The 23,732-nt window shown below is 57.4% G+C and overlaps 3 protein-coding genes and 2 non-coding genes across 10 annotated transcripts; 4 read left to right on the top strand and 1 right to left on the bottom strand.

Moving 5' to 3' along the window:
* Positions 1-1,738: 1,738 nt before the first annotated feature.
* On the top strand, positions 1,739-6,275 carry SHFL (shiftless antiviral inhibitor of ribosomal frameshifting). Its single transcript, XM_067733838.1, has 8 exons — positions 1,739-2,069; positions 2,538-2,661; positions 2,850-2,899; positions 4,276-4,314; positions 4,444-4,593; positions 5,074-5,177; positions 5,306-5,460; positions 5,993-6,275. Exons 1-8 carry the CDS (start codon positions 2,049-2,051, stop codon positions 6,196-6,198), a joined length of 849 nt encoding a protein of 282 aa, XP_067589939.1. The 5' UTR covers positions 1,739-2,048; the 3' UTR covers positions 6,199-6,275.
* Positions 6,276-6,408: 133 nt separating this feature from the next.
* ANGPTL6 (angiopoietin like 6) lies at positions 6,409-15,645 on the bottom strand. Of its 5 annotated transcripts, none has more exons than XM_067733834.1 (8): positions 15,485-15,645; positions 15,076-15,185; positions 13,064-13,254; positions 9,275-9,857; positions 8,277-8,454; positions 7,534-7,721; positions 7,184-7,454; positions 6,409-6,677 (listed from the first exon to the last, which is right to left on the bottom strand). In XM_067733834.1, exons 4-8 carry the CDS (start codon positions 9,848-9,850, stop codon positions 6,487-6,489), a joined length of 1,404 nt encoding a protein of 467 aa, XP_067589935.1. In that variant the 5' UTR covers positions 9,851-9,857; positions 13,064-13,254; positions 15,076-15,185; positions 15,485-15,645; the 3' UTR covers positions 6,409-6,486. The 5 variants fall into 5 exon arrangements, with proteins under 5 accessions (XP_067589935.1, XP_067589934.1, XP_067589936.1 ...); XM_067733833.1 differs by having other exon boundaries at positions 13,064-13,169; XM_067733835.1 differs by lacking the exon at positions 13,064-13,254.
* A 478-nt stretch (positions 15,646-16,123) lies between these two features.
* LOC137222493 (suppressor of SWI4 1 homolog) lies at positions 16,124-23,729 on the top strand. Of its 2 annotated transcripts, XM_067733830.1 has the most exons (13): positions 16,124-16,252; positions 16,341-16,511; positions 17,001-17,102; positions 17,295-17,345; positions 17,453-17,623; positions 18,293-18,369; positions 18,566-18,673; positions 18,782-18,905; positions 18,998-19,076; positions 19,196-19,325; positions 19,399-19,565; positions 19,656-19,742; positions 22,317-23,729. In XM_067733830.1, the coding sequence occupies exons 1-13, from the start codon at positions 16,235-16,237 to the stop codon at positions 23,420-23,422; spliced, it is 2,391 nt and encodes a 796-aa protein (XP_067589931.1). In that variant the 5' UTR covers positions 16,124-16,234; the 3' UTR covers positions 23,423-23,729. The 2 variants fall into 2 exon arrangements, with proteins under 2 accessions (XP_067589931.1, XP_067589930.1); XM_067733829.1 differs by lacking the exons at positions 16,124-16,252; positions 16,341-16,511; positions 17,001-17,102; ... (7 more) ...; positions 19,399-19,565; positions 19,656-19,742 and adding an exon at positions 20,020-20,433.
* On the top strand, positions 17,147-17,232 carry LOC137222882 (small nucleolar RNA SNORD105). Its single transcript, XR_010942659.1, has one exon. It is a non-coding gene; the product is annotated as a small nucleolar RNA SNORD105 (small nucleolar RNA).
* Positions 18,407-18,486, top strand: LOC137222887 (small nucleolar RNA U105B). The gene has a single exon (XR_010942665.1). It is a non-coding gene; the product is annotated as a small nucleolar RNA U105B (small nucleolar RNA).
* Positions 23,730-23,732: the final 3 nt, after the last annotated feature.

The raw sequence follows: 23,732 nt of genomic DNA, 5'->3' as shown, positions 1-23,732 counted from the left end.
TCTCCCACATCCTTCAGGTCTCCACTCAGATGTTACTTCCTGCAGGCTTCCCTAAACTCCCTTTACCCATCCCCCTGCCCCAGTTCATTTTTCATCCTGGCATGTATTCTCTCCTATCCTATTACATATTTGTTTCTTGTCTGTCTCCCCCACTAGAATGCTAGCTTTATGTGGGCAGGGATCTTTGTTTTCTTTGATGCTGCGTCCACAGTGGAACAGTGCCTGGCACAGAGTAAGCTCTCACTGTGGTGGCCATTAGGATGAGAATCTAGCAGACCTGAGTTGTGTGGGGGCTGGATCAGACTCCCACCTGTTTCCTGCCTGCTCTGTGCCCACCCTGACCAAGGGGTGGGACATAGCTGTGACCTCCCCCTCCACTGGGTAAGTAGTAATTGGCAACTATACTGGGAGAGCCCCTCCATGTCTCCCCACTTCCCTCAGGATAAAATCCCAGGTCCTCTGTGCTGCCTATACCACCCCCCCTTCCCTGCCCGAAATCCCACCACTCAGCACAAAGAACCATGAACTGTTTACATGCCCCCCAGGGAGGGCTGCATAGACCCCACAAACAAAACTTTAGGGTTCAAGTAGAAAACATTAGAACATTTTTTTAATCTTTTTTGTTAAGTTTGCTAAGGAATATCATCATGTAATAAATACATTATTATAAAGTGATCTACAGAATCTCTCAGTATAACTGTATTTGTATATAATTTATAAACAAATAGCCCTCTGGGGGTTGAGCTTCAACATTTTTACTGATAGAGGTGCATGTTGAAAAAGTTTTAGGAGTCATTTATCCTAATGCAATTTTGCCACCCCCAGAGGACATCTGGCAACGTCTGGAGACATTTTCAGCTGTCATGACTGGGGCAGGGGTGCCGCTGGCATCTAGCGGGTTGAGGCCAGGGATGCTGCTAAACATCCTACGATGCACACAGCAGGCCCCCACCACAGAGAACCATCCAGCCCAAAATGCCGATATTGCTGAGGTTGAGAAGCCCTGGCCTAAAGCGCTAGACTCTCTTGATTCTGGGGGTTTTGCACGGCTAGCTGCTTCCTTCCCCCACTCCATTCTTCACCTGCTGAGCCGTCACACTTCCAGGACTCCTCCAAGAAGACATTTCTGATGCGGCAAGGCTGGGACAGAGCCCCTCCCCCGCTTGCTGGGTTAAAATTGTCCTGGCCCCCCGGGGTTCTCAACCTTAACGTTTTACAGTGCAGATACCCTGGAACCCCTAGACAGCCCGATTCTGCAGAACGCCTAGGGACCAGGAATCAGTATTTTTAGCAAGCACCTCCTCCTTCCCGCCAACTGCCTGCCCCTTCATATTTTGCACATAGTAGGTGGCCCAGGGACTAGTTGAATGTCTACAGCATGCCAGGAGCTACTAAGTGCTCTACCCGGGGACTCGAATCCTGGCACACGCACGCGCGCGGGCGCACACACACACACACACACTCCAGGATGTAGCCACTATCATCATCCCCATCTTACAGAGGAGTAAACTGAGGTTCAGAGAGGGGACGTGGCGAGGTAAGAGGCTCAGAGTGAGAAAGGGGTCCAGGTCCTAATTAGCGCCTGATTCCTGGGGGAGAGGAGGGGACGGGAGGGGAGGGGACAGAGCGATGAACTGGGGGAGCACGAGCTAGCGGGGACCGGGAGACACACCGCGGCCTTCAGATGCGGCCCCGCCCCCACGAGGGACGTGAAGACGCGGACCCCGCGCAGCGTGGGGACATGTGACCGACTGCAGAGGCCGCGCCGCCTCCCCCGCCCGAGGTCTGCGCGCTCCGCCGCAGGGTGCAGATCGGGGGCGCCCGCCTGGGTTTGGGGCGCAAGAGCAGAGGTGGAGCCAGGGCGGAGCCAGCGCGCCCCGTCCCCCCTCTTTCCAATCGAAAGCGAAACGGAGGGCTGGAAAGGAAGGGCGGAGCCGGCCTGGAGGCCCCGCCCCCTGCCCTGAGAGGCAGCTGGACAGACGGGCGCACCCAGGTAGGGGGGCGCTGAGCGCCCAGTGCGGACCCTCGCCGGGACCTGCGCCGCCACCATGTCTCAGGAAGGTGTGGAGGTAGGAGAAGGCTACAACTGGGCCGGGGGCCCGCGAGAGATGCTGGGGAGGAGCCGGGGGACGCGGAGGGGGCTTCGCAGTTCCTGGGGACTCCATCCGAAACCTAGACCTTCCCCCAGGCTGGCACTCGTCTCCCTCAGAAAGGAGAGTGACCGCCACATGCCCCAGAGCGAAATGCGGCCTCCTCGAGGAAAAGCGGGGGCTGCTGGGTCAAGGGTCAGAGGCCAGGGGTTACCTAGCCGGCCTCCTCCCTTAGCGTGGGACGTTCGCCTTAGTCCGCTCCCTCCCCCAGTGCCCTGTGGGGACTTTGGCTTTTTCCAGGAAATGCAGTAGAGGGATTGGGGGGGTGGGGTGCGGAGGCTAAAACCAAGGGTCAAGTTCAGGCCGTGAAAAAAGGATGCCTAGGGATGGGGGAGGGGCAATCGCGCCTCTCCTTCCTCCATCTGAGCCCCTGTCTCCCCACCCCAGCTGGAGAAGAGCGTCCGGCGCCTCCGGGAGAAGTTTCATGGGAAGGTATCCTCCAAGAAGGCGGGGACTCTGATGAGGAAGTTTGGCAGCGACCATACCGGAGTGGGGCGCTCCATCGTGTACGGTGAGCAGGCGGGGGTCCTGCCTGCAGGGGGTTCCGCTGGGGAGCGGGGAGGGGGTGTGGTCTCTGCTGAGGGTAGGAAGAGGCGATGAGATCATCTCTTTGGGGGGTGGTCTGTATCGGGTTCGGGGCCCAGAAACTCCCACAAGATCTTTCAAAGGCCTTTCACTTACACTTACTCTCCCCACCAGGGGTAAAGCAGAAAGATGGACAGGAACTGAGTAATGACCTGGATGCCCAGGTAAACTGCGCCCTCCCCTCAAAGGATGTGGTAAGGGGAGGGAGAACAGAAGGGTCAGGCTCATCCATGGTGAGCCCCCTCTGTGCCTTGTCAGTCCACAACTCATGGTCTAGCCTCATTCACTTATGCACCTCTCAGTCGTGTATCTGGCCAGGGAGGCTGTAAACAGTAGATGCTCATTACATGCTAACTGTATTAAATAGAAGACAGAGACAAGAAACTAAGCAGTGAAACGAATCACGATTGTCATTATAGAGGAGCCAAAGAGATCAGGGAAAGCTTCCTGGAGGAGGTGGTACCAAGTTCTTCAAGACTAAGGAGGAGTGACCTCTGGGAAGGGGAGGGGTTGGAGAGGGTCTTCCTGGAAGAGGGGTGGCATGACAAAAGGAACATACAGACAGGCTGGGATGAGCAGGAGATCAGAGAGGAGAGAGGGGCAGGGGAACCCATGTGAATGAATGAATGAATGAATGAAAGGCTTTGCATGGCCACTTTGCCCCTTAGATGGCTTTGGTGGCTGGCGTACCGGTTGGCCTGCCTGAAAGACCCAGCACAGAGTTGTTAAAGAGTATAATAAAGTACGTATTATACCCTTAACATTTATATATTTACAGTTATACATATAATGAGTATGATAAAAATAGCCAAGAGTATCATTGATTGAGCACTTCCCCTGCGGCAGGACTCCAGGAATATTACCTGTTGACTTATTTCATTGCCACAGGTCCTGTGAGACAGGTCCTATTACTTATCACGTTCATTTTACAGATGAGAAAATTGAGACACAGGGTGATGACGTCACTCACCAGGTTCATGCTGAATGCAGGTGGCAGCTGGGATTTGAACCCAGGCCACCAAGAGTCAGAACCTGGGCTCTTAGATGTCCCTCATTAGGAGGAGTGGCTTGGCCACACCCCCACAGCTGGAAGTGATGAAGCCAGGGTTTCAACCTGCATCTATCTGAATCCAGAGCTCAAGCACTTAACCTAAAGCAGCATGGCCTCAAAGAGGTGACCTGTCACAATGCCAGCAAGTGTGTGGCATTCATTGGCAGGAAGGGAGCATGGGGTCCAGCCTGTTCCGCCATGCTCACTCAGGGTAATCTCAGGCAAGCCCTCTCCCGGCTCTGGGCCTCAGTATCCCCATCTGAGCAATGGGGATGACAGGTGTGCCCACCTCCCAGGGTTGCTATAAGGACAACTGAGGTCACACATCCTGCCCTCAGGAAGTGTATGCTGCTCAATCAACTCCTCCTGAGTTAGGGACACTCTACTCTTATATGGGGCCAGAACCCTGCCTCCCCGTGCAGAAGCCCCGCCCCCAGAAAAAAGGCGTGAACCACATCTCCAGTTTCTGCCCCTGGTGTTTCCACCCAGGACCCCCCAGAGGACATGAAGCAGGACCGGGACATCCAGGTGAGTCCAGGATGTGGGACAGGGAGGTAAGCAGGGAGGACATCCATGGGGGTGTTCATAGGTGAGGAGGAGGGACATTGTAGGGGCAGGAAGGGGAGAAGAGGGCTGACCACCGTCTCCATTCTGCAGGCGGTGGCGACCTCGCTCCTGCCACTAACAGAAGCCAACCTACGCATGTTCCAACGTGCCCAGGAAGATCTCATCCCTGCCGTGGACCGGCAGTTCGCCTGCTCCTCCTGTGACCATGTCTGGTGGCGCCGCGTGCCCCAGCGGAAGGAGGTGATAACCCAACCTCTGACCTTGGTTCTGTCCCGGCTCCACTCCAAAGCCCCACTCTCAGTGTCCAAACCTCTGACCCAAGAACATCAGCCTCTGAGAGCCCAACCCCGGACCTGCAACCTCAGAGATCAACCCCAATCTCAGACCCTAACCCCAACCCACTGAGCTGGACTTTTCAACTTGACATTCAACTTGAGAAGCTCAACTCTTATCCCAGAGCCTGACCTCTGACTACACAGTTTGACAGCTACCACAGAAATCAAACCTGACCCCCAAACCACAACCCCAAATCTGGCTTCTGAACCCCCTGACCAGTGGTATGCTTCTGGTAAATGCCTAATAACCGGCTCTCGTGGGGCGGAGGCACCCCCAGATTTACAGTGTTTGCCAATTTCCATAGTGTAAATCTCGATCTGGCTAACATCAGGCTATCACTGCTCACCTCAGACAGCAAGCCTGCCCCTCTCTCCGCACCCCCAGGTGTCCAGATGCAGGAAATGCCGGAAGCGCTACGAGCCGGTGCCCAGTGATAAGATGTGGGGCGTGGCTGAGTTCCACTGCCCGAGATGTCGGCACAACTTCCGGTGAGGGCGCTGACCCCACCCCCACCTCCCATCCTCGGCCCTGCCCCACCCCAGCCCTGCCCCTCCCTGCCCCGGCCCCACCCTGGCCCAGCTGGCCCTTGGACCCTCACGGCCCTGCCCGCCCCCAGGGGCTGGGCACAGATGGGGTCCCGGTCCCCCTGCTACGGGTGCGGCTTCCCCGTGGATCTGACACGGATCCTCCCTCCACGCTGGGACCGGGACACAGATCGCCGCAGCACCCACACCCACTCCTGCTCGGCTGAGGACTGCTACAATCGGCGAGGTGAGGGCCTGGCGCGTCCCCATGGCCTACCCCCCCATTCCGGGCATACACCTCTGAGCCTTTAAGAACCAAGGTCTCTACCTGCTTCTTCCGCATACCTCCTAAGGCCTCCGTCCTGGAGGCCTTTTCATCTCCCACTGCAATGGCCCCTCCTTCCACATCTTCCACGGGCCTCCAGCCTCCTTACCTCCAGGTCACTCAGGACCCCTGCCCCTCCTAACACCCACCTCCCATGGCGTCATCCACCTTCCATGTCTCCTCACATAAAGTTCTGTGGTTTCACTCTGGTGGCCCACACCCCAGTGTCCTGTGGACTCTGTCCCTGTGGTCTCTGTGTTCTTGGCTCCTGTTGTGTCCTCTGTAGTCTCAGGTGACGCCCATGTCCCTGGGTCTCCTGTGGCTTCAACACCTGTGACTTTCACCTCTGAATTTCCTGTAGCTCTGGCCCCAGAGCCTGTAGCCTCAGCCCCTCCCCTTCCCAGAGCTCCCCGTGGCCTCAAGCCCCACGACCTCAGAACCTCTCCCTCCCCAGAGCCCCACGTGCCTGGGACGTCCTGCGCACACCCCAAGAGTCGGAAGCAGAACCACCTGCCCAAAGTCCTGCACCCCAGCAACCTCCACATCAGCAGTGGCTCCACTGTGGCCACCTGCCTGAGCCAGGGGGGCCTCCTGGAAGACCTGGACAACCTCATTCTGGAGGACCTGAAGGAGGAGGACGAGGGCGGTCACGGGGAGTGACCCCTGCCAGGTGCAGATGCAAACCAGACACGGTCTGTGCATATTTTGTGTTGTTATAAAATACGAGCTCAAATGGAGATCTAAATGCCCTTGGGGAGCCGTCTGGGTCCAAGATGCTGGCAGGGGGATTCCTGGGTGCTGTTTTCAGGGTCCTGGGGAGCAGATCCACAACGAGAAGAGGTCTGTGGGACGCGGCCCACACTGAGTCACAAAGGAGGTGTGGCCAGGACAACTTGGGCTCCTGCGGACACACATCCCCTGTGACCTGGGGGACAGATGAACAGATGGTCACAGCCTCAGGGGCCTGATCAGCATGGCAACCTTCTTGAGAGAGTAAGCCCCACCACGAAACTCGGCCCAGTAAACGCCGTCCTGGTAACGGCTACGGTAGTGGCCACCACGATGCCACACACCATTGAGGTTGGAGTGGGCACAGGCATGGTACCACCAGCCTCCCCGCTGGTACAGGGCGCAGTTACCTGAGGGAAGAGAGAATCCATGTCTTCTCACCAGAATAAAAGCCTCTACCAGCACCTCATTAGTACAAGGCTTTTGCCAGGCATCCTCTGTCCCCATACCTTCTTCAGAGTAATAGCCTTAATTCCTTCCTTATCCCCTTACCAAAGTACAAGCCACATTTTCTCCACCCTTTCTGCAAACTAGGAGCTTTACCTCTCATTCCTTTATCAGGGAAAACAACCTTCCCTACTTCCTTTCTAGAATAAGAGTCCTAGCTCTCATACCTCCCCCTATTCCCCCCACCCCCCCACCACCTTTCACAAAGGCAGGAATCCTGACTCTTACTGCCTAATCAGAGAATGAATCTGGACTCCGCACCCCCTCACCAGAATAAGAGTCCTGTCCTCCACTCTCCTGTTTATCCTGATCCTTACCAGAGGAAAGTCTTACCCCACCCCCTTTCATTTCCTCACTAACAGTCTCCTACTCCCTCCCCACCACCACCACCAGAATGAGAGCTCTTTACCAGAATAGGAGTCTCGGTCCCTATCCACGGTGCTGAAAGGCTTGTCATTGTGCCAGGATAGAGAGTCTCCAGCATCTCCGTGGTAATGGCCAAGCCGTAGGCGGTAGTGGTCACTCTCAGGCTCCAGGGAAAAACCATCATAGTGGGCACGTGCCCCGCGGCCTCCCCAGTCCTCGAGGAGCACCAGTAGCTCATGGTCCCCATGGCTGGTCAGCTGATGCACAGGTTCAAGGCCCAGCCAGTATTCCCCATCAGGCTGCCCAAAGCCCACCTGGCAGGGCAGGAAAGTCAGGGAGTCAGCAGCAGGTCTCCTTCCCCTGCCCAGCCTTGCCCCACCCACCTGTGCCCACCTTGTAGTGCTGCCAGGTAGTGAAGAAGTTGACGGAGCCATCTTGCCGCCTCTGGATCACAGTCCAGCCTCCACCTTCCAGCTGTTGCTCACACCATGCTGACAACACATGCCGGCCCACTCGTAGCTCATACACTCCGCTCTGTCCATGGCCTGCCTGGCGGGCCTCTGCACAATCCCGCCATGGGCCTGCGGGCACAGGGATATGGGACAGGCACAACCTGGACCAGTCAACCCTTTACTGGAGTAAGAGTCCTGATTCTCACTGGTCCCCTTACCAGAACAGGCGAACTGCCTCTCCTATTCCCTCTCCAGAATAAGAGCCCCAATACCCCTTTTCTTACCTAAATAAGACTCTAAGTCATTCTTCTCTCACTAAAGCAAATGTGGAGCCTGGGATTCTTAAATTCTCCTTCTATGGTCTCCTCATCAGAATAGAGGTCTTGAACATGGCCCTCTGAATTCCCTCAAATTCTCACCAAAGTAGCAGTCCTGAATCCCCTGCCCTCTTGTCAAAGTAAGAGTACCTCTCTTATTTTCACACCATAGTAAGAATTTTGGTGTTTATCAAAGTAAGAGCCATATCTCCCTGTTCCATTATCAGGATAAAAGCATCATTTCCTCCAGGCCCCCCAGCATGAGAGGAATCTGGCATTAAAGTCCTGACTCATATTTCCCTCTATTCATGCTGCACTGGGAATCTCCTGGCTCCTCACACCCTCAACAGCCCTGCCCTTGTCTTACCTGCTGGCTTGGTAGGGACAGCAGGGTGCCCTGAGGGCACAGGAGAGGCCAAGGGCCCCTGCTGTCTCAGGGTCTGGTCTCTCTGGGATTCTGGGGCTGAGTTCATCCTCCTGCTGGTGTCATTGGTGCCACCTACCAGACTGACTGGAACCACAGGCACCAGGGGCGGTGGCAGGACCTGGGGTAACCAAGAGAGTTAGATGTGATTGCACTAACCCTTAGCCCAGGACGCTCTGGGCTCGTAAATCTCCTAGCACCCAGATGGGAAGATCAAGCAGGGGCGTGTATTGATCTTCCCAAGCCTAACTCTAGTAGTCAAGAAGAGACAGAGCTGGGCTTAAACTCCTGCTCTGGTGTTAATAGCTTAACCGATCTGTGCCTCCAAACTTTTCTGTGAAGTAGGGATAATATGAGTACATCCAATATTACTAACTTACTGAATCCTCCCAACCACCCTGTAAGTTAGGTACTGTCACAAAGCAACAATTGCTTATTCAAAACCTAAGGTGAGACATAATCCAGAATTTAGAATAATATAGCAGGAGTTAGAAACAGTAATGCAGGGTCTACCTCTATATTACCTAACACCCCCAACGAGGTCTTTGGTCTTTATCACATATTAATAATATGCTTGATTATAGGATCCTATGAGTATTCATATTAGGTAGATAAGTAAAGACTTCAAGTAGCTACCAGTTGCGTTTTGACCCAAATGAGTTACTGGGGAAGAGGTAGGGGTCCGTTTTTGGAGCTTTTTGTATTTCGGAACTGAGAATCATGGGGTTGGGACTTCCCTGGCGGTCCAGTGGTTAAGATTCGGTGCTTCCACTGCAGGGGGCACGGGTTCGATCCCTGGTCGGGGAACGAAGATCCCGCATGCCCCGCAGCGCGGCCAAAAAAAAAAAAAAAAAAGGGCACGGGGTTTCAGGGGGCCCATCTACTGAAGATGCTCACAAGAAGTGGCTGCTATTTGGGGAGGGAGATAGTTTCAGAGTTACCTGCTGCTGCCCGCCCGCACTCCCCGGGCACAGGCGTTCCAGGCGGGAGATGAGGCCACTCTGCTGGCTGACCAGTTGTGCCAGCTCGCGGAACTTGACGTCCAGCTGGTGGAAGCGGGCGGCGGCGCGCTGCGCCTCGGCCGAGGCGTTCAGCACACGCTCCCCAAGCAGCGCCAGCGCGGCGGCAGGCTCCGCCCCCAGGCCTAGCCCCGCCCCCGGTCCCGCCTCGTGCTGCAGCTGCGCGCGCAGCTGGCCCAGGCGCGCGCTCAGGCCACGGCTCTCCTTGCGCAGCGCACGCACCTCGCCGGCTACAGCGCCGTCGGCCGTCGCCAGCCGCTGAAGTTCGCGCAGCAGCTCCTCGTGGCGGCCCACTCGCACGCGCAGTGCCGCCACGTCGCTGGCGTTCACGGCCTCCGGAGTTGGGCGCGGAGCCGCCGGCCCGCTCCAGCACACGGCGCCTGTGAACTTCTGCGGGGGCAGCACGAAGGTGTAGGTGCAGCGCGGGGCGGCTGCGCGCGCCCACCAAGCGTCCAGCAAGAGCAGCAGCTGCATCGTGAGCAGCCGGGGTGCCGACATGGCGGACCTGCAGGCAGAGGATGAACGGGAAGGAGGGGGCCCCGGAACGCAGGCTCGACCCCCGACTCTCAAGCTGGGCCATACCTATGTGGTCCCACGCGGGAATGCACAGGTGTACACCTGCGTAGATCAGGGTCCACACACGCCCGCCTCCATCCCTTTCCCTGTCCCGAGGCTGGAGATACGCCAATAGAATCCAGCTCTGGCCTCCCCACTGAGTTCCAGGCTCCCTGCGGGTCAGTGTGTCTCGTCCATTCATTCAGCAAGCATTCTCTGAGTGCTAACTGTGTGCTGGCCTGAGTTCTACGCGCTGGGAATACAGTTGGGAACAAAACACAAAAATCCCTGCCCTGGTGAGCAAGGACCAAATAAACTTAGAATTAATTGAGTGTATTAGACAGCCCTAGGTACTAAAGATAAAAGGTACTTTTAGTAAAAGACAGAGGGGAATTCCCTGGGTGTCCAGTGGTTAAGACTCCCGGCTTCCATTGCAAGGGGCCGGGGTTCGATCCCTAGTCTGGGAACTAAGATCCCGCAACCTGCATGGCGCGGCCAAAGAAACAAACAACTACCAAAAAAAAAAAAAAAAAAAAACAGTAAAAGACAGAGATATGGGGATATGTGCAGGGGCAATTTGAGAGGAGGGAAGGCCTGGAAGAGGTGACAGTTTTGAACAAAGACCTGAAAGAGGTGAGGGAGGAAACCATGGGGGTATCTGGGAGAAAAGAGGTCCCTGGCAGGGGGAATAGAAAGTGCAAAGGCCCTGAGGTTGGACCATGCCTGATGTATTAAAGGAACCTGGAGGAAACTGGAGCAGAAGCCATGGGGAAACAGGTGGCGGGGGGGGGGGGGGGGGGGGCGGGTGAGGGGAGATGAAGAGAAAGTCTCATTAACTCAGTCTAGTAGCGGACACCCTATTTCCCATGTTCTCAGACCAAAACTCCAGAGTCATTCATGTCTCTTCATGGCAGATGGAAACCATCAGCCAGGCCTATCAGCTCTTGTGTTTAGACCCTGACTTCCTCCACATTCCCCCCTATTCTCACTCCCTCCCATGATCCCAGCTCAAGACACCATCTGGATTTCCTTAGAGCAGCTGCCTGCCAGGTCTCCAGGCTTCCATCCTCAATCTCTGCTCTGTTTCTCCCACAGTGGCCAGAGGATACCCGTGAACACCCAAGACAGGTCACGTCCCTCCTCCTCTGCTCAGGACCTCTGTGGCTTCCTCCTCACTCTGAGGAAAAGCCCAAGTCCTCCCTGCAGCCCACAAGGCCCTGCATGCTCTGCCCAGGCCCCTCCCTGCCCTCCCCTCCTCCCATTCATCCTCCCACCCACCGCGCTCACTCTGCTTCAGGCACCCTGGCCTGGCTGTTCCTCAAACACACAAGGGACCCTCGAGCCTCAGAGCCTTTGCACTTGCTGTTTCCGCAGCCTGGAATATTCTTCCCTGAATTTATCACAGCTCCCTGTCTCTCCTTATTCAGGTCTCAGCTCAGCTGTCTCCTCCTCAGAAGCCCTCTTTGAGGGACTTCCCTGGTGGCACAGTGGTTAAGAATCCGCCTGCCAATGCAGCGGACACGGGTTCAATCTCTGGTCCGGGAAGATCCCACATGCCTCAGAGCAACGAAGCCCGTGTGCCACAGCTACTGAGCCTGTGCTCTAGAGCCCGTGAGCCACAACTACCGAGCCCGTGTGCCACAACTACTGAAGCCCATGCGCCTGGAGCCCGTGCTCTGCAACAAAAGAAGCCACCGCAATGAGAAACCCGCGCACCGCAACGAAGAGTAGCCCCCGCTCACCGCAACTAGATAAAGCCCACATGCAGCAAAGACGACCCAACAGCCAAAAATAAATTAAAAAAAAAAGAAGCCCTTTTTGACTACCCCATTTAGAGTCGCCCCTGCTTGGGCACGCCCTAGCACAGTCCGTCCATTTCATTTTAGCATTTATCACTCTGCAATTGCCTTGTTTGTTTGCCATTGTTTATGATCTGAATTCCTCCACCAAAACATAAGCTCCCAGAGGCTGAGCCTGGCTTTTGTTCACTGCTCTGTCCGCAGCGCCTAAAACAGTGCCAGGCATCACACACACCCCGCAACACCCACATGCCCCGGATCTGCCCACATGCCCCGCCCCCGCCAGGTGTTCCCTGGCTCCCACAGGTGAGCTGTATACTTGTGGCCACCAACCCGCGGCCCTGCAGGATCCACACGCGGGCCTCCATTGTCTTCATTCCTGGGGTTCACACACTTGCAGGCTGTCTGATGGGGAAACACATCCCTCCCATGTGCACATGCCAACATTAAGAAAATGTTCCACATGTCCACATGCTGGCCCTGTCCGCGCCACGATCCACCATATTCCAAACCCACACATCCTGGTGGCCACACAGGCGCATGTCCTGCAGGCTTCATTGTCACACACATTGCCTTGTTCACACACTCTACAAGCATTCCTTGAGCACCTGTTGTGTGTCAGGAGCTGTTCCAGGAGATGGGGACACAGCTGTGACCAACACAGACAAAACCCCTGCCCTTGTGGAGCAGGTTGGGAAAACAGATGGTGGGTAGGCCAGAGGTAAGTGCTTAGTAGAAAAACAGGGAAGGGGGTGGGAGACCTGGGCTGGGGGTGCATTTTAAATAGAGGAGTCAGACATTACTGAGAAGATGACACTTGAGTGAAGACCTGAAGGAAGAGAGAGAAAGGGAAGAGCATTCAGGCAGAGGGAACAGCAAGTGCAAAGGCCCTGAGGTTGAAGCTTACTTGATATTCCCAAGAAATAGCAGGGAAGCCTGTAAGGCTGCAACAGAATTAGTGAGGCGGAGAGCAGGAGGAAGTGATGGGGGCAAAGTGTGCAGGGCCTTGTGAACCTTGAGGAGGATTTGGGGTTTTACTCTGAGTCATGTGGGAATCTTGGAGGGCTCTGTGCTGGAGAAAGGCATATTCACTACTGTACTCACACCCCAAGCACTAGCTACCAAGGGCAGAGCAGGGACCTCTCATTGCCGCCCCCCGCCCGAAGACATCAGGCCCTCCACAACAGGGATGGACCAAACCCGTTTGAACTTGTGTGTGTGTAACATCCGCTGCCTTCCAGGATCTCAGCCTGGAGTAAAGAGGAGGTCTGGGGAGTCCCCCAGCCAAGCCAAGACCCAGGTTTCCCAACAGACAGATTCAGCCTCCACCTGCCCTCCCACCCTCCTGCGCTCTCACCTCTCACGACCAAGACCCTGAGTTCAGCAAGGCCCGCAGCAGACACAAGAAGTCCGAGGAGGAGCTGAGGGTCCAGCAGGGCCTCTGAACTGGAGAAGGGGAGAGGCTGGTGGGAGAGCAGGAGGGAGGAGGCTTGGTAACTACCCAGAGCCTGGGACTAGAGTGGTGATGCTGAGCCCAGGAGCTCCAAACTGTAAATATTTAGCATTTCCCATGTGAGAACTGAGGCAGAATTGCCAGACCCTCCTGCCCAGGCCACCAGAGCCTGATAACACAGTTCAGCGCCCTGGACGTTCCCCCCACAGCACAGCACAGAGCGTGGGAGGCTGCAGGCCCAGGGAGGCTGCATGGATCCCAGCCTCAGACATAGACAGGCAGACACACACACACACACACACACACACACACACACACACACACACACCCCACAGAGAACAACAGTAGCGAATATCAGCGGCACCTGCAGCCTGTCAGGCATGACTCTAAACTCTACATTTTGTATCTCATTTAATCCTAGCAACCAGAGCTGGTTTCTGTATGTAGCCACATTTTACAGCAGAGAACGGAGCCTCAGAGAGGGTGAGCAACTTGCCTGTGGTCACACAGCCAAAGAAAGGATCGGCAATGGTATTCGGCCCAGGTAACATGGCTCCAGAACTCACACACATATACCACAACAGTCACACACACACCTCTGTGTGTGCACATAACAGTAGAGCACAAAGACACACACGGATACCCAATGAGACATGGAAACCACTGCATAAAGCAGCAAAGATAGACAGATGGAATCTGTGTGTGTGTATGTGTATGTGTGTGTGTCCGTGGATTTTCCCGGCACAGACAATTACAACAACATAACTGGAGGGAATTCCCTGGGGGTCCAGTGGTTAGGACTCAGCGCTTTCACTGCTGGGGCCCAGGTTCGATCCCTAGTCTGGGAACTAAGATCCCACAAGCCGCGTGGTACAGTCAAAAAAAATAAATAAATAAAGACACAACTGGAAATAGCACAGATTTAGGAAGCAACTATGTGTTCAAAATGTGGTCACAGGACTTCCCTGGTGGTGCAGTGGTTAAGAATCCGCCTGCCCATGCGGGGGACATAGGTTCGAGCCCTGGTCCAGGAAGATCCCACATGCCACGGAGCAACTAAGCCCGTGTGCCACAACAAGTGAGCCTGTGCTCTAGAGCCCTCGAGCCACAGCTACTGATCCCACGTGCCACAACTACTGAAGCCCGCGCGCCTAGAGCCCGTGCTCCACAACAAGAGAAGCCATCACAATGAGAAGCCCGTTCACCGCAACAAAGAGTAGCTCCCACTCGCTGCAACTAGAGAAAGCCTGCGTGCAGCAACGAAGACCCAACGCAGCCAAAAATTAATTAATTAATTAATTAATAATAATAATCTACCTGCCAAGGCATGGGACACGGGTTCGAGCCCTGGTCCAGGAAGATCCCACATGCCACGGAGCAACTAAGCCCGTGCGCCACAACTACTGAGCCTGCGCTCTAGAGCCCGCAAGCCACAGCTACTGAGCCCACGTGCCACAACTACTAGAGCCCGTGCACCTAGAGCCCGTGCTCTGCAACAAAGAGAAGCCACCACCATGAGAAGCCCGCGAAACGCAACAAAGAGTAGCCCCCGCTCACCGCAACTAGAGAAAGCCCACACGCAGCAACGAAGACCCAACGCAGCCAAAAATAAATTAATTAATTAAAAAAACAACAAAAACTAAAAACAAAATGCGGTCACACACGCACACACCACGACTTAAAGGAAAATGCCCCGTGGGCTGAGCGTGTCTGTAAATCTGCATCAGGCATGTACACACCCAGGTACACATGGTCACACACTGGCAAGCGCAGAGACACAAATCAGGCACACGGCGAGCCCCTGATACCCGCCCACAGCCCAGCGCAAGTTTCCATTTATCTCCCACACACACTCTCACATCCTCACACAGGTCAGGTCCTGCAGGGCCGAAAACAGACAGAACAAAGTGACTCACGTAGAGCCCCCACCAGGCTAGGGTCTCCGACTTGTAAGAAGGCCTCCCCGACTAGCAGTCTCCTCCCATTTCCTACAGTCCTGAACTCGTAACCCGAGTGGCCTCCCGGGCTGAAGGAGGAAATGGTCGTCCCAGATCTGAGAGAGGCTGCCAGGCTGGGCTCCCGGCCTGGGCTGGCGCCCCCCCCCGCCCACCACGCTGGGCCCCCTCCAGCTTCCCCCACTGGCAGCAGAGAGAGAAGAAACCTCCTAAGTCAAGGAGAGGGGATGACAGGAGGGAGAGAGAGTCAGAGAGACAGAGAAGGAGAAACGTCTGGGAGATCGGGAGAGAGATGGGAGATGGGGATAGAGATGAGAAGAGAGAAATGGGGATAGGGACAGACAGAGAGAGGAGAAAGATGGAAACTTACAGATGACGAAGGAGACAATTTTTGGCAAGTTCAAAGCTGGGGAGAGGGAGACAGAGACAGATGGAACAGGGAGAGAGATGTTGGGGGATCTCTTCCCCCCACCCGAAGGTTCTGGGGAAGAAGCCAGAGGCCTGAGGCCAAGGCTGGGGCTTTGAGCGGAAACTGGGAGGGGGTGAATTATTCACGAAGCTACCGCCTTGCTCTGAATTTCCAGAAGGTGATGTGGAATTTCCATCCCTCAGCCCGTCCGCAGACAGGGCCCCCGCGGGGGACAGCTGGTCCTCAGGACCTGGGGCCTAAATGAGTAACTGCCAAGGTGCTATCCCCTTTTCGGGTCCCCAAGTGCCTGGCGCCAGTGTGCCAAGTACTGTGCATACATCATCTCTCTTAATTCGCGGGTCAGAGAGGAAATGATGATCATCCTCACTTTGGGATACTTTAGGAGCCTTGGAGTGGAGAACGTGTGCCTCAAAATCGCACAGCTGGTGGAAATGGCCGAGGCGGGATTCGCACCCATGGCTCATTTCGAACCGTGCCGCCCCCCCCCCCCCCCGCCCCGGTTTCCACAGAAACAGGCACCAGGTGTCTCCATATCAACCCCTCCGAGGTTTCCCGCGACCTGGTGCGCAAGCCCATGTGGTGACGTCATCACGCAGCGGCGCCTCACGTAGTCGCCTCGCCGGCGCCGGAAGTGAGCTGTGCGGCGCCGGAAGCAGCCAGCAGAAGAGGCCTCGAGGAAGAGACGGTGGCATGGGGCAGTCGGGGCGGGTGAGACGCGGCGGCCGGGAAAGCGGGCAGCGCGGGTGGGGTCCCGGCGGTGGCTGCCGTGCTCACCTCTTGCCTCTCGCCCCCGCAGTCCCGGCACCAGAAGCGGGCGCGCGCCCAGGCGCACCTCCGCAACCTCGAGGCCTATGCCGCACAGCCGCACTCTTTCGTGTTCTCTCGGGGCCGTGCGGGTCGCAGCGTCCGACAGCTCAGCCTGGACTTGCGGCGGGTCATGGAGCCGCTCACCGCCACCCGCCTGCAGGTCTGCATCGCCCAGCCCATCTCCACCCGCTGTGGGCCCCGTCCTCTGTGGGGATGGCTCCATCCTCGAAACCGCGCGAGGCCTCAGTCTCCCTAGCTGGAGAAAGGAGCCCTTAATGGGGACCATCGTGGCTGCCTCTCAGGGCTTTGAGTGGCAGCAGCGAGGGCGAGCAGATGAACCGCGCGCAGCTTGGCTGGGAGCCTAGGACTGGTGGTTAAGAGGGGACTCAGGAATCAGCAAAGCTGGCTTCTCTCAAAAGCCTCGGTCAAGTTACTTAACCTGTCTGGGCCTCAGCTGGCTGTCGAGGGACAGAGGCGGTGCTCAGATTCAAGTCTGACTGGCTCTAGAGGCCAAGAGCATTGCACTCTTCTCTCCTCCCCCCTTCTTCCGAGGGTTAAATGCAAGAAAGGGCATAACAGCTTAAGCGTATAGGCTTTGTTCAATAAGGGGATATCAGTCATCATCCCTTTTTCTTTTTATCGTTTCCAGATTCGAAAGAAAAACTCTCTGAAAGATTGTGTGGCAGTGGCTGGGCCCCTTGGGGTCACACACTTCCTGATCTTGAGCAAAACGGAGACCAGTGTCTACTTTGTGAGTGGATGCTCTCACCCTTCACTCCCCCACCCCCTCCTCCTCCCCCAGCTCTCATGATGACCCCTTGTGCCTCTGAGCTGCCGTGATTCTGGCTTCAAAGTAAACGCTCTGAAGAGATGGGCAGAGGTTCGCATTCCCTCTGCTCCCTAGTTGGACACCTTGACCCTCACTGATCCTTTTTTTCTGTAGAAGCTGATACGCCTCCCGGGAGGCCCTACCTTAACCTTCCGGATCAACAAGGTAAGGACTAGAGGTGGTATGAGGCCTCCGAGGGGTAGGAGCTGGGTTTGGGGATTGCCCCAGCCACGTGTGCTTGGCAGTTATCCACTCGTCACCCTGTCCTGCAGTACACCTTGGTGCGTGATGTGGTTTCTTCGCTGCGACGTCACCGCATGCACGAGCAGCAGTTTGCCCACCCTCCTCTCCTGGTGCTCAACAGCTTTGGCCCCCACGGCATGCATGTGAAGCTCATGGCCACCATGTTCCAGAACCTGTTCCCCTCCATCAACGTGCACAAGGTGGGCTGGGCCAGGCAACAGTTACCACGCACGGGCCCTTGGGTTGATTGCTCAGTCTTCACCTCCTAGCATTGAGGGTGAGAACTCCGGGTTCTGAGGTCGAATCCCACTCATAGCGTTCTGTGACACTGCGCAAGAGGCTTCCTCCATGAGCTGCCGTCCCATCTAGCAGGTGGAAAACTATGCCCATAGTGCTTTATTTCCTAAATGCACGTTGAGTGCTGGTCTAAGTAGAGTAGCGTGTACTGTGGCTCCATTTTACAGAGGGGGAAACTGAGGCTGACAGAGGTGAAGTCACTAGTCTCAGGTCAGATACGAGGGAGAAGAAGGCAGGACCAGATTTTTAAATTTGTCTGGCAGCAGAGCCCCTGCTTCTAATCCGTGGCACCAGTGGATCTCAAATTAGCCTTGTTAGATGCCAGTCACCAGGAAGTCCGGTGTCGACGGCCTCAGTGGGCCTCGGACCCAGGATTTCTAGCCAACGTCCAGGTAGCCCATGGACACCAACTGCAGCCCCATCCATCCCTGCAGTGCTCTCAGCACTCTGTGCCCTTTTACTGTGAGGTTTCAGGAGTGCAGCCATAGCCGGGGCTTGGCACGGGCTCCAGCACACAGTGGGGCCTGGGTGCAGCTCACGTGGCGCCATGCCTTCTCTTCGCTCCCTTCCAGGTGAACCTGAACACCATCAAGCGCTGCCTTCTCATCAACTACAACCCTGACTCCCAGGAGCTGGATTTCCGCCATTAGTGAGTCTGGGGTGGGGTGGGGTGGCGGGTGTGGCCCCGCTCTGCAGCTGATGACAGCACGGCTGCTGAGCCTCTGTGATTGCGTAGTTTCAAAGTATACGCTCCGATGGACCATGGAAAGGGTGTGTGGGGGGTGGAGCTGCCCCGCGACCCCATGGCTCCTGACCCCCGTTCTCCCTCGCTCTGACCCCTGCAGTAGCATCAGAGTTGTCCCTGTGGGTGCAAGTCGTGGGATGAAGAAACTGCTTCAGGAGAAGTTCCCCAACATGAGTCGCTTGCAGGACGTCAGTGAGCTGCTGGCCACGTGAGGAGGGCTCAGGGTGGGGGCAGGGGGCCACCGCACGCCAGCGGGCCCCAGAGCTGTCCCAGGAGCCCGGGATCCCCTGCTGAGCCCCGTGTGTGCCCCACACAGGGGCGCAGGGCTGTCCGAGAGTGAAGCGGAGCCGGACGGCGAGCACAACATCACGGTGCTGCCCCAGGCCGTGGCAGGGCGCGGCAACATGCCAGCCCAGCAGAGCGCAGTGCGGCTCACCGAGGTGAGGCCCCGCCCAGGCAGGCCCGGTGGCTTCCCCCAGTCTCAAGGAGGGACTGACACACACTCCCCCAACCCCCTTCCCCGTTCCTCCAGATCGGGCCTCGGATGACACTGCAGCTCATCAAGATCCAGGAGGGTGTAGGAGAAGGGAACGTGCTGTTCCACAGTTTTGGTGAGGACGGGGCTGGAGGGGCACCGGGGTCTGAGGCCTGATCGAAGGTGGGTCTCAAGGTACTGGGGGGCTCACCTGGATCTTGGTGAAGGCCTCAGTGGCTGTCTCTTCCCATTTAGTGCACAAAACAGAGGAGGAACTGCAGGCCACCCTGGCAGCCAAGGAGGAGAAGCTGCGGCTCAAGGCCCAGAGGCAGGACCAGCAGGCCCAGAACGTTCAGCGCAAGCGAGAGCAGCGAGAGGCCCACAGGTGTGTGGTCGCCAGGCGGATGAGGCGGGGTCCTGGGCGCAGGCTGCCACGTTGACCAGTGTTCCTCCTCCAGGAAGAAGAGCCTGGCGGGCATGAAGCGGGCACAGGCAGAGGCTGATGGGGACAGTGATGCAGAGGACCCCGGGGCCCCTGCAGAGGCAGAGGGGGTCAGCCAGCAAGAGGAAGAGGAGGATGAGGCCGAGTATTTCCGCCAGGCTGTGGGCGAGGAGCCTGATGAGGGTGTGTGGCAGGCAGGGGTCAGTGTAGCTGGGCACCATGGGCTTGTCTGTCCCTGTGCCCTGGTGGCCCTGACACAGTCTCTTCCCACAGACATGTTCCCAAAGGCAGCCAAGTGGAGGCGGCCTGCCGGGCCCCCAGGCAAGAAGCGACGGGTAAAGGAACGGAAGCCTGACCGAGGCAGTGACCGGAGGCCTCCAAAGGCCAAGGGCAGACACCCGGGGGCCCAGGCCAAGGTGGGACCCAGAGGGGCTGCCCGGGACCACAGGCGAGGCCGACCGTGGCCACCTAAGAGAGTAGCCTGAGGCCAAGCCTGGGTGGCAGGTGGAATGCCCCAGATTGGGGCCTGAGACATGCTGCCCTGGGCTCCCCATCTCCTGGGCCTCCAGGTGCAGCCCTCAGTTTCCTTTCATAAAGGAGAACTGTTTTCCTAACCTCCCCCTCTAATAAACTGATTTCTCATGAGTCTTAGTCTGTGCTTGAAATGGGGGGCCTGGTTTCTGCCCGAAGCCTGGGCCCATTTCCCCGACCCTGGGCAGTGGAGGTGCAGGGCCTTGTTTCACAGGCAAGGGTGACGGGCAGATTTGACCCTGCTTTGGTGCCTTGGCATCCTGGGCCCCTCCCCCAGCCTAGCAAAGGCCCCCACAAGCAGATGGGCCAGCTCTGGAGGATTGGGTGTCATGAGGAAGGAAACCGGGGGTGGAAGTGAGGCGTGTGCCCAGACCAGCTCTGCAGGCTGAAGAAGGTGCTGCAGGGAAGGGGAAGGGCCAGCAGCGCTGCTAGTAGCTCAGCAAAGGACCGTGTGCAGCACAGCACACTGGGCTGCAGACCCAGAGGCAGGCCACGCGGGCCATGGCCACCACCACCTCAGGTGAGGAGCCAGCACTGCTGTGAGCCAGGCACACATCCAGGGCCATGGGGGTGGAGGTGGCCGGCTCCTGGAGGGCAGAGGGGAGAAGGGGTTTAGAATCACGTCTGGACCGACTTCCTCCCAGGGCAGAGGGATGGGATAGGAAGGCAGAAGTGAGAGTGGGGTAGCCGACCGGGTCAGGGAAGGGGTACATGCACCTCGCACAGAGCTCCTGGCCAGCCTGCTGGACCAACTGGGAACAGGCCAATTCTCAGGTTGGAAAGTTGAGGCTGAGTGGGGTGTGTAAAGGGTCAACTGCAGAGCTCAGCTTCCCCCCGCACTGCTCAGTCCCAGGTGCTGTTCTGGGCACTGGGAAGCCAGTAGCAGGGCACTGCCTCACCCTCAGGAGGGAACATTCTGGGGATTTTTCTTACAGTGATCAGATGGAGTGACAAGCTGTGGCAAAAATATAAGCAGGGTAGGGGACCAAGGGTGCAGTCACAACGTTAGAGTGATCTCAGGTCCTCTCTCAGGACCAGACCAGGAGGAGGTGAGTGGGACAGCCTTAAGGATGCCTGTTGCCTGTGACTCAGCCGGTGCAAAGGCCCTGAGGCAGGCTGTGACTTAAGGAACAGCCAGGACACTGCGGTCCCAGGGAGCTGGGAGTGGGAAATGAGAGCCCTGGTGGGGTGGGAGGGATAGCTCCTGCAGGGCCTTGTGCGAAAAGGTGAGCGCTGGCTTTTCTTCCATGTGAGGAGGAAGCCGGGGAGGGCTGGGAGGATAGGGATGTGACCTGTCTCAGGTGCCCTTTGGAGGATGTGAGAGAACAGATGGGTGAGGGCCAGAGCAGGGAGACCCGAGTGCAGCCAACAGGTAGATGGTGGGGGCTGGACTTGGGTGACACTAAGGGGGTGACGACTGTCAGATCGGACTGGGAGTTGTGTAGTGGGTGGGATACTCACCTGGGTTCCCTCTCCTCCACCCCAGGCCCCGATGGCTCTGGGTGGTCACTGCCGGGTTACATGCGTCCCTGGTTCTTTTCCTTTACTTTTATTATTATTTATTTATTTGGTTGCATTGGGTCTTCATTGCTGCGCGCGGGCTTTCTCTAGTTGCGGCGAGTGGGGGCCACTCTTCGTTGTGGTGGGCGGGCTTCTCATTGTGGTGGCTTCTCTTGTTGCAGAGCACCAGCTCTAGGCGCACAGGCTTCAGTAGCTGTGGCTTGCGGGCTCTAGAGCGCAGGCTCAGTAGTTGTGGTGCACAGGCTTAGTTGCTCAGTGGCATGTGGGATCTCCCCGGACCAGGGCTCAAACCTGTGTCCCCTGCATTGGCAGGTGGATTCTTTTTTTTTTTCTTTTATTTATTTATTTATTTATTTGCGGTACGCGGGCCTCTCACTGCTGTGGCCTCTCCCGTTGCGGAGCACAGGCTCCGGACGCGCAGGCTCAGCAGCCACGGCTCACGAACCCAGCCGCTCCGCGGCATGTGGGATCCTCCCGGACCGGGGCACGAACCCACGTCCCCTGCATCGGCAGGCGGACTCCCAACCGCTGCGCCACCAGGGAAGCCCCGGCAGGTGGATTCTTAACCACTGCGCCACCGGGGAAGCCTGCATCCCTGCTTCTTGCTCCAACTGGTTCTTGATGGTGCGGGACACAGAGAGTGGCTGAATGAAGGACTGTGCTTCTAACCGCTCTGGGCCTCTGGGCCTCTTCGTACAGATTCCCTCTGTACGAAGGAGCTGTGGTTGGCCCCCCGCTCCTGGGTGTGGAAAAGTACTCAGCGGAGTATGCCCCGCAAAGGGCTCCTGGCGCACAGCCGGTATGGGTGTCACAGTGTTTCCGACTCTGAAGGCGGTGGGAGCCATGGTCAGAGACATGATGCAGCAATGCTCTCTGCCCCAGGTCCCACACACTGCCCAGCCAACTTCTCAGCGGCTGCTGACCACATCCTCAGCAGTTTCCAGGAAGACTTTCTGTGGCCCATGCTGGTGGCTGTGTTTCTGGTGGCCTTGGCTGGCAACAGCCTGGCCCTGTACCGCTTCTGCACCCAGGACCATCGCCCTTGGCACCCAGCCGTGATCTTCTCAGCCCAGCTGGCAGTCAGCGACCTGCTCTATGCCCTGACGCTGCCCCCACTGGCCGCCTACTTCTACCCACCCAAACACTGGAGCTACGGGGAGACTGCCTGCCGCCTGGAGCGCTTCCTCTTCACCTGCAACCTGCTGGGCAGCGTCATCTTCATCACCTGCATCAGCCTCAACCGCTACCTGGGCATTGTCCACCCCTTCTTCACCCACAGCCAACTGCGGCCCAAGCACGCCTGGGCTATCAGTGCTGCTGGCTGGGCACTGGCAGCCCTGCTGGCCGCACCCATGCTCAGCTTCTCCCACCTGAGTGGGCCACAGCAGGAAGGCAAGTGCACTGTGGACAGGCCCCTTGCCTGCATCAAGTGCCTGGGGACAGCAGATGACAAGCAGCTTGAGGCCTACAGGGTCTACAGCCTGGCGCTCGTGGCTCTGGGCTGCGGCCTGCCGCTGCTGCTCAGCCTGGTGGCCTATGGCGCCCTCGGGCAGGCCGTGCTACAGAGCCACGGCATGACAGCGGCCAACAAGCTGCACGTGATGATGCTGGTGGCCGGTGGCATTGCCCTCTACGCTAGTTCCTATGTGCCCTACTACGTCACAGGGGTGCTCAACGTGTATGCCCGGCAGCGCTGGAGAGCCCTCTGCCCAGGCTTTGCAAGTGCGGCCCAGGCTAAGGCGGCACTGAGCTGGAGGACGTACGTGGCCCATCAGGTAACACGGGGCCTCGTTCCCCTGGCCATCTGCGTACACCCGCTGCTCTACATGGCTGTGGTGCCCAGCCTGGACTGCTGCTGCCGACGCTGCCCTGGCTGCGGGCAGGGGCAGGCCCCAGAGAACATGGAGTGCTCCGGCCAAGCCCTGCCTCTCAATGTCACAGCCACCCCCAAAACCTCGGGGCCCCAGTCCCCTGAGTTGAGTCCGTGACCTGGCCCATCTTCAGCCCCCTCCTCATCACGAGACACCGGGACCCAGCAGCAGAATGGAGGCTGAGAGCACAGCAGGCCCCTGGCTCTGATCCCCCAAGAGGCCCTGAGTCAAAACTTCCTCCCCAAGGAAAGGCCTGCAGTGGGACCAGGGAGCGCCCAAGCCAGAGCAGCAGGAATCGCCACCCGCAGCAGTAACCCTGGGCAGGGCCAGGGAGCAAACCCACAACAGAGGGGGAAGGCGGGGAGGAGGCCTGGCCCCGCCCACCACAGTGTGAGTGACATCTGCGAATAAATGGAACAGCACAGGG

This window comes from Pseudorca crassidens, chromosome 3, assembly GCF_039906515.1.
Source record: "Pseudorca crassidens isolate mPseCra1 chromosome 3, mPseCra1.hap1, whole genome shotgun sequence".
In the NCBI taxonomy this organism is placed as follows: domain Eukaryota; kingdom Metazoa; phylum Chordata; class Mammalia; order Artiodactyla; family Delphinidae; genus Pseudorca; species Pseudorca crassidens.
Note: the sequence above shows the minus strand (reverse complement) of the source record. Positions and strands in the feature narration are given on the sequence as shown.

Coding starts and splice junctions, on each gene's coding strand:
- ANGPTL6 (XM_067733834.1), bottom strand. CDS start 9,850: ATGTCGGCACCCCGGCTGCTCACGATGCAGCTGCTGCTCTTGCTGGAC. Junction 8,455..9,274: donor GTGCGGGCGGGCAGCAGCAG/GTAACTCTGAAA, acceptor TGGTTACCCCAG/GTCCTGCCACCGCCCCTGGT. Junction 6,678..7,183: donor GGACCGAGACTCCTATTCTG/GTAAAGAGCTCT, acceptor CTCTTCCCTCAG/GTAACTGCGCCCTGTACCAG.
- LOC137222493 (XM_067733830.1), top strand. Junction 18,906..18,997: donor GCGCAGTGCGGCTCACCGAG/GTGAGGCCCCGC, acceptor CCGTTCCTCCAG/ATCGGGCCTCGGATGACACT. Junction 19,326..19,398: donor GAGCAGCGAGAGGCCCACAG/GTGTGTGGTCGC, acceptor TTCCTCCTCCAG/GAAGAAGAGCCTGGCGGGCA.
- SHFL (XM_067733838.1), top strand. CDS start 2,049: ATGTCTCAGGAAGGTGTGGAG. Junction 2,070..2,537: donor TGTCTCAGGAAGGTGTGGAG/GTAGGAGAAGGC, acceptor TCCCCACCCCAG/CTGGAGAAGAGCGTCCGGCG. Junction 4,315..4,443: donor AGCAGGACCGGGACATCCAG/GTGAGTCCAGGA, acceptor TCCATTCTGCAG/GCGGTGGCGACCTCGCTCCT.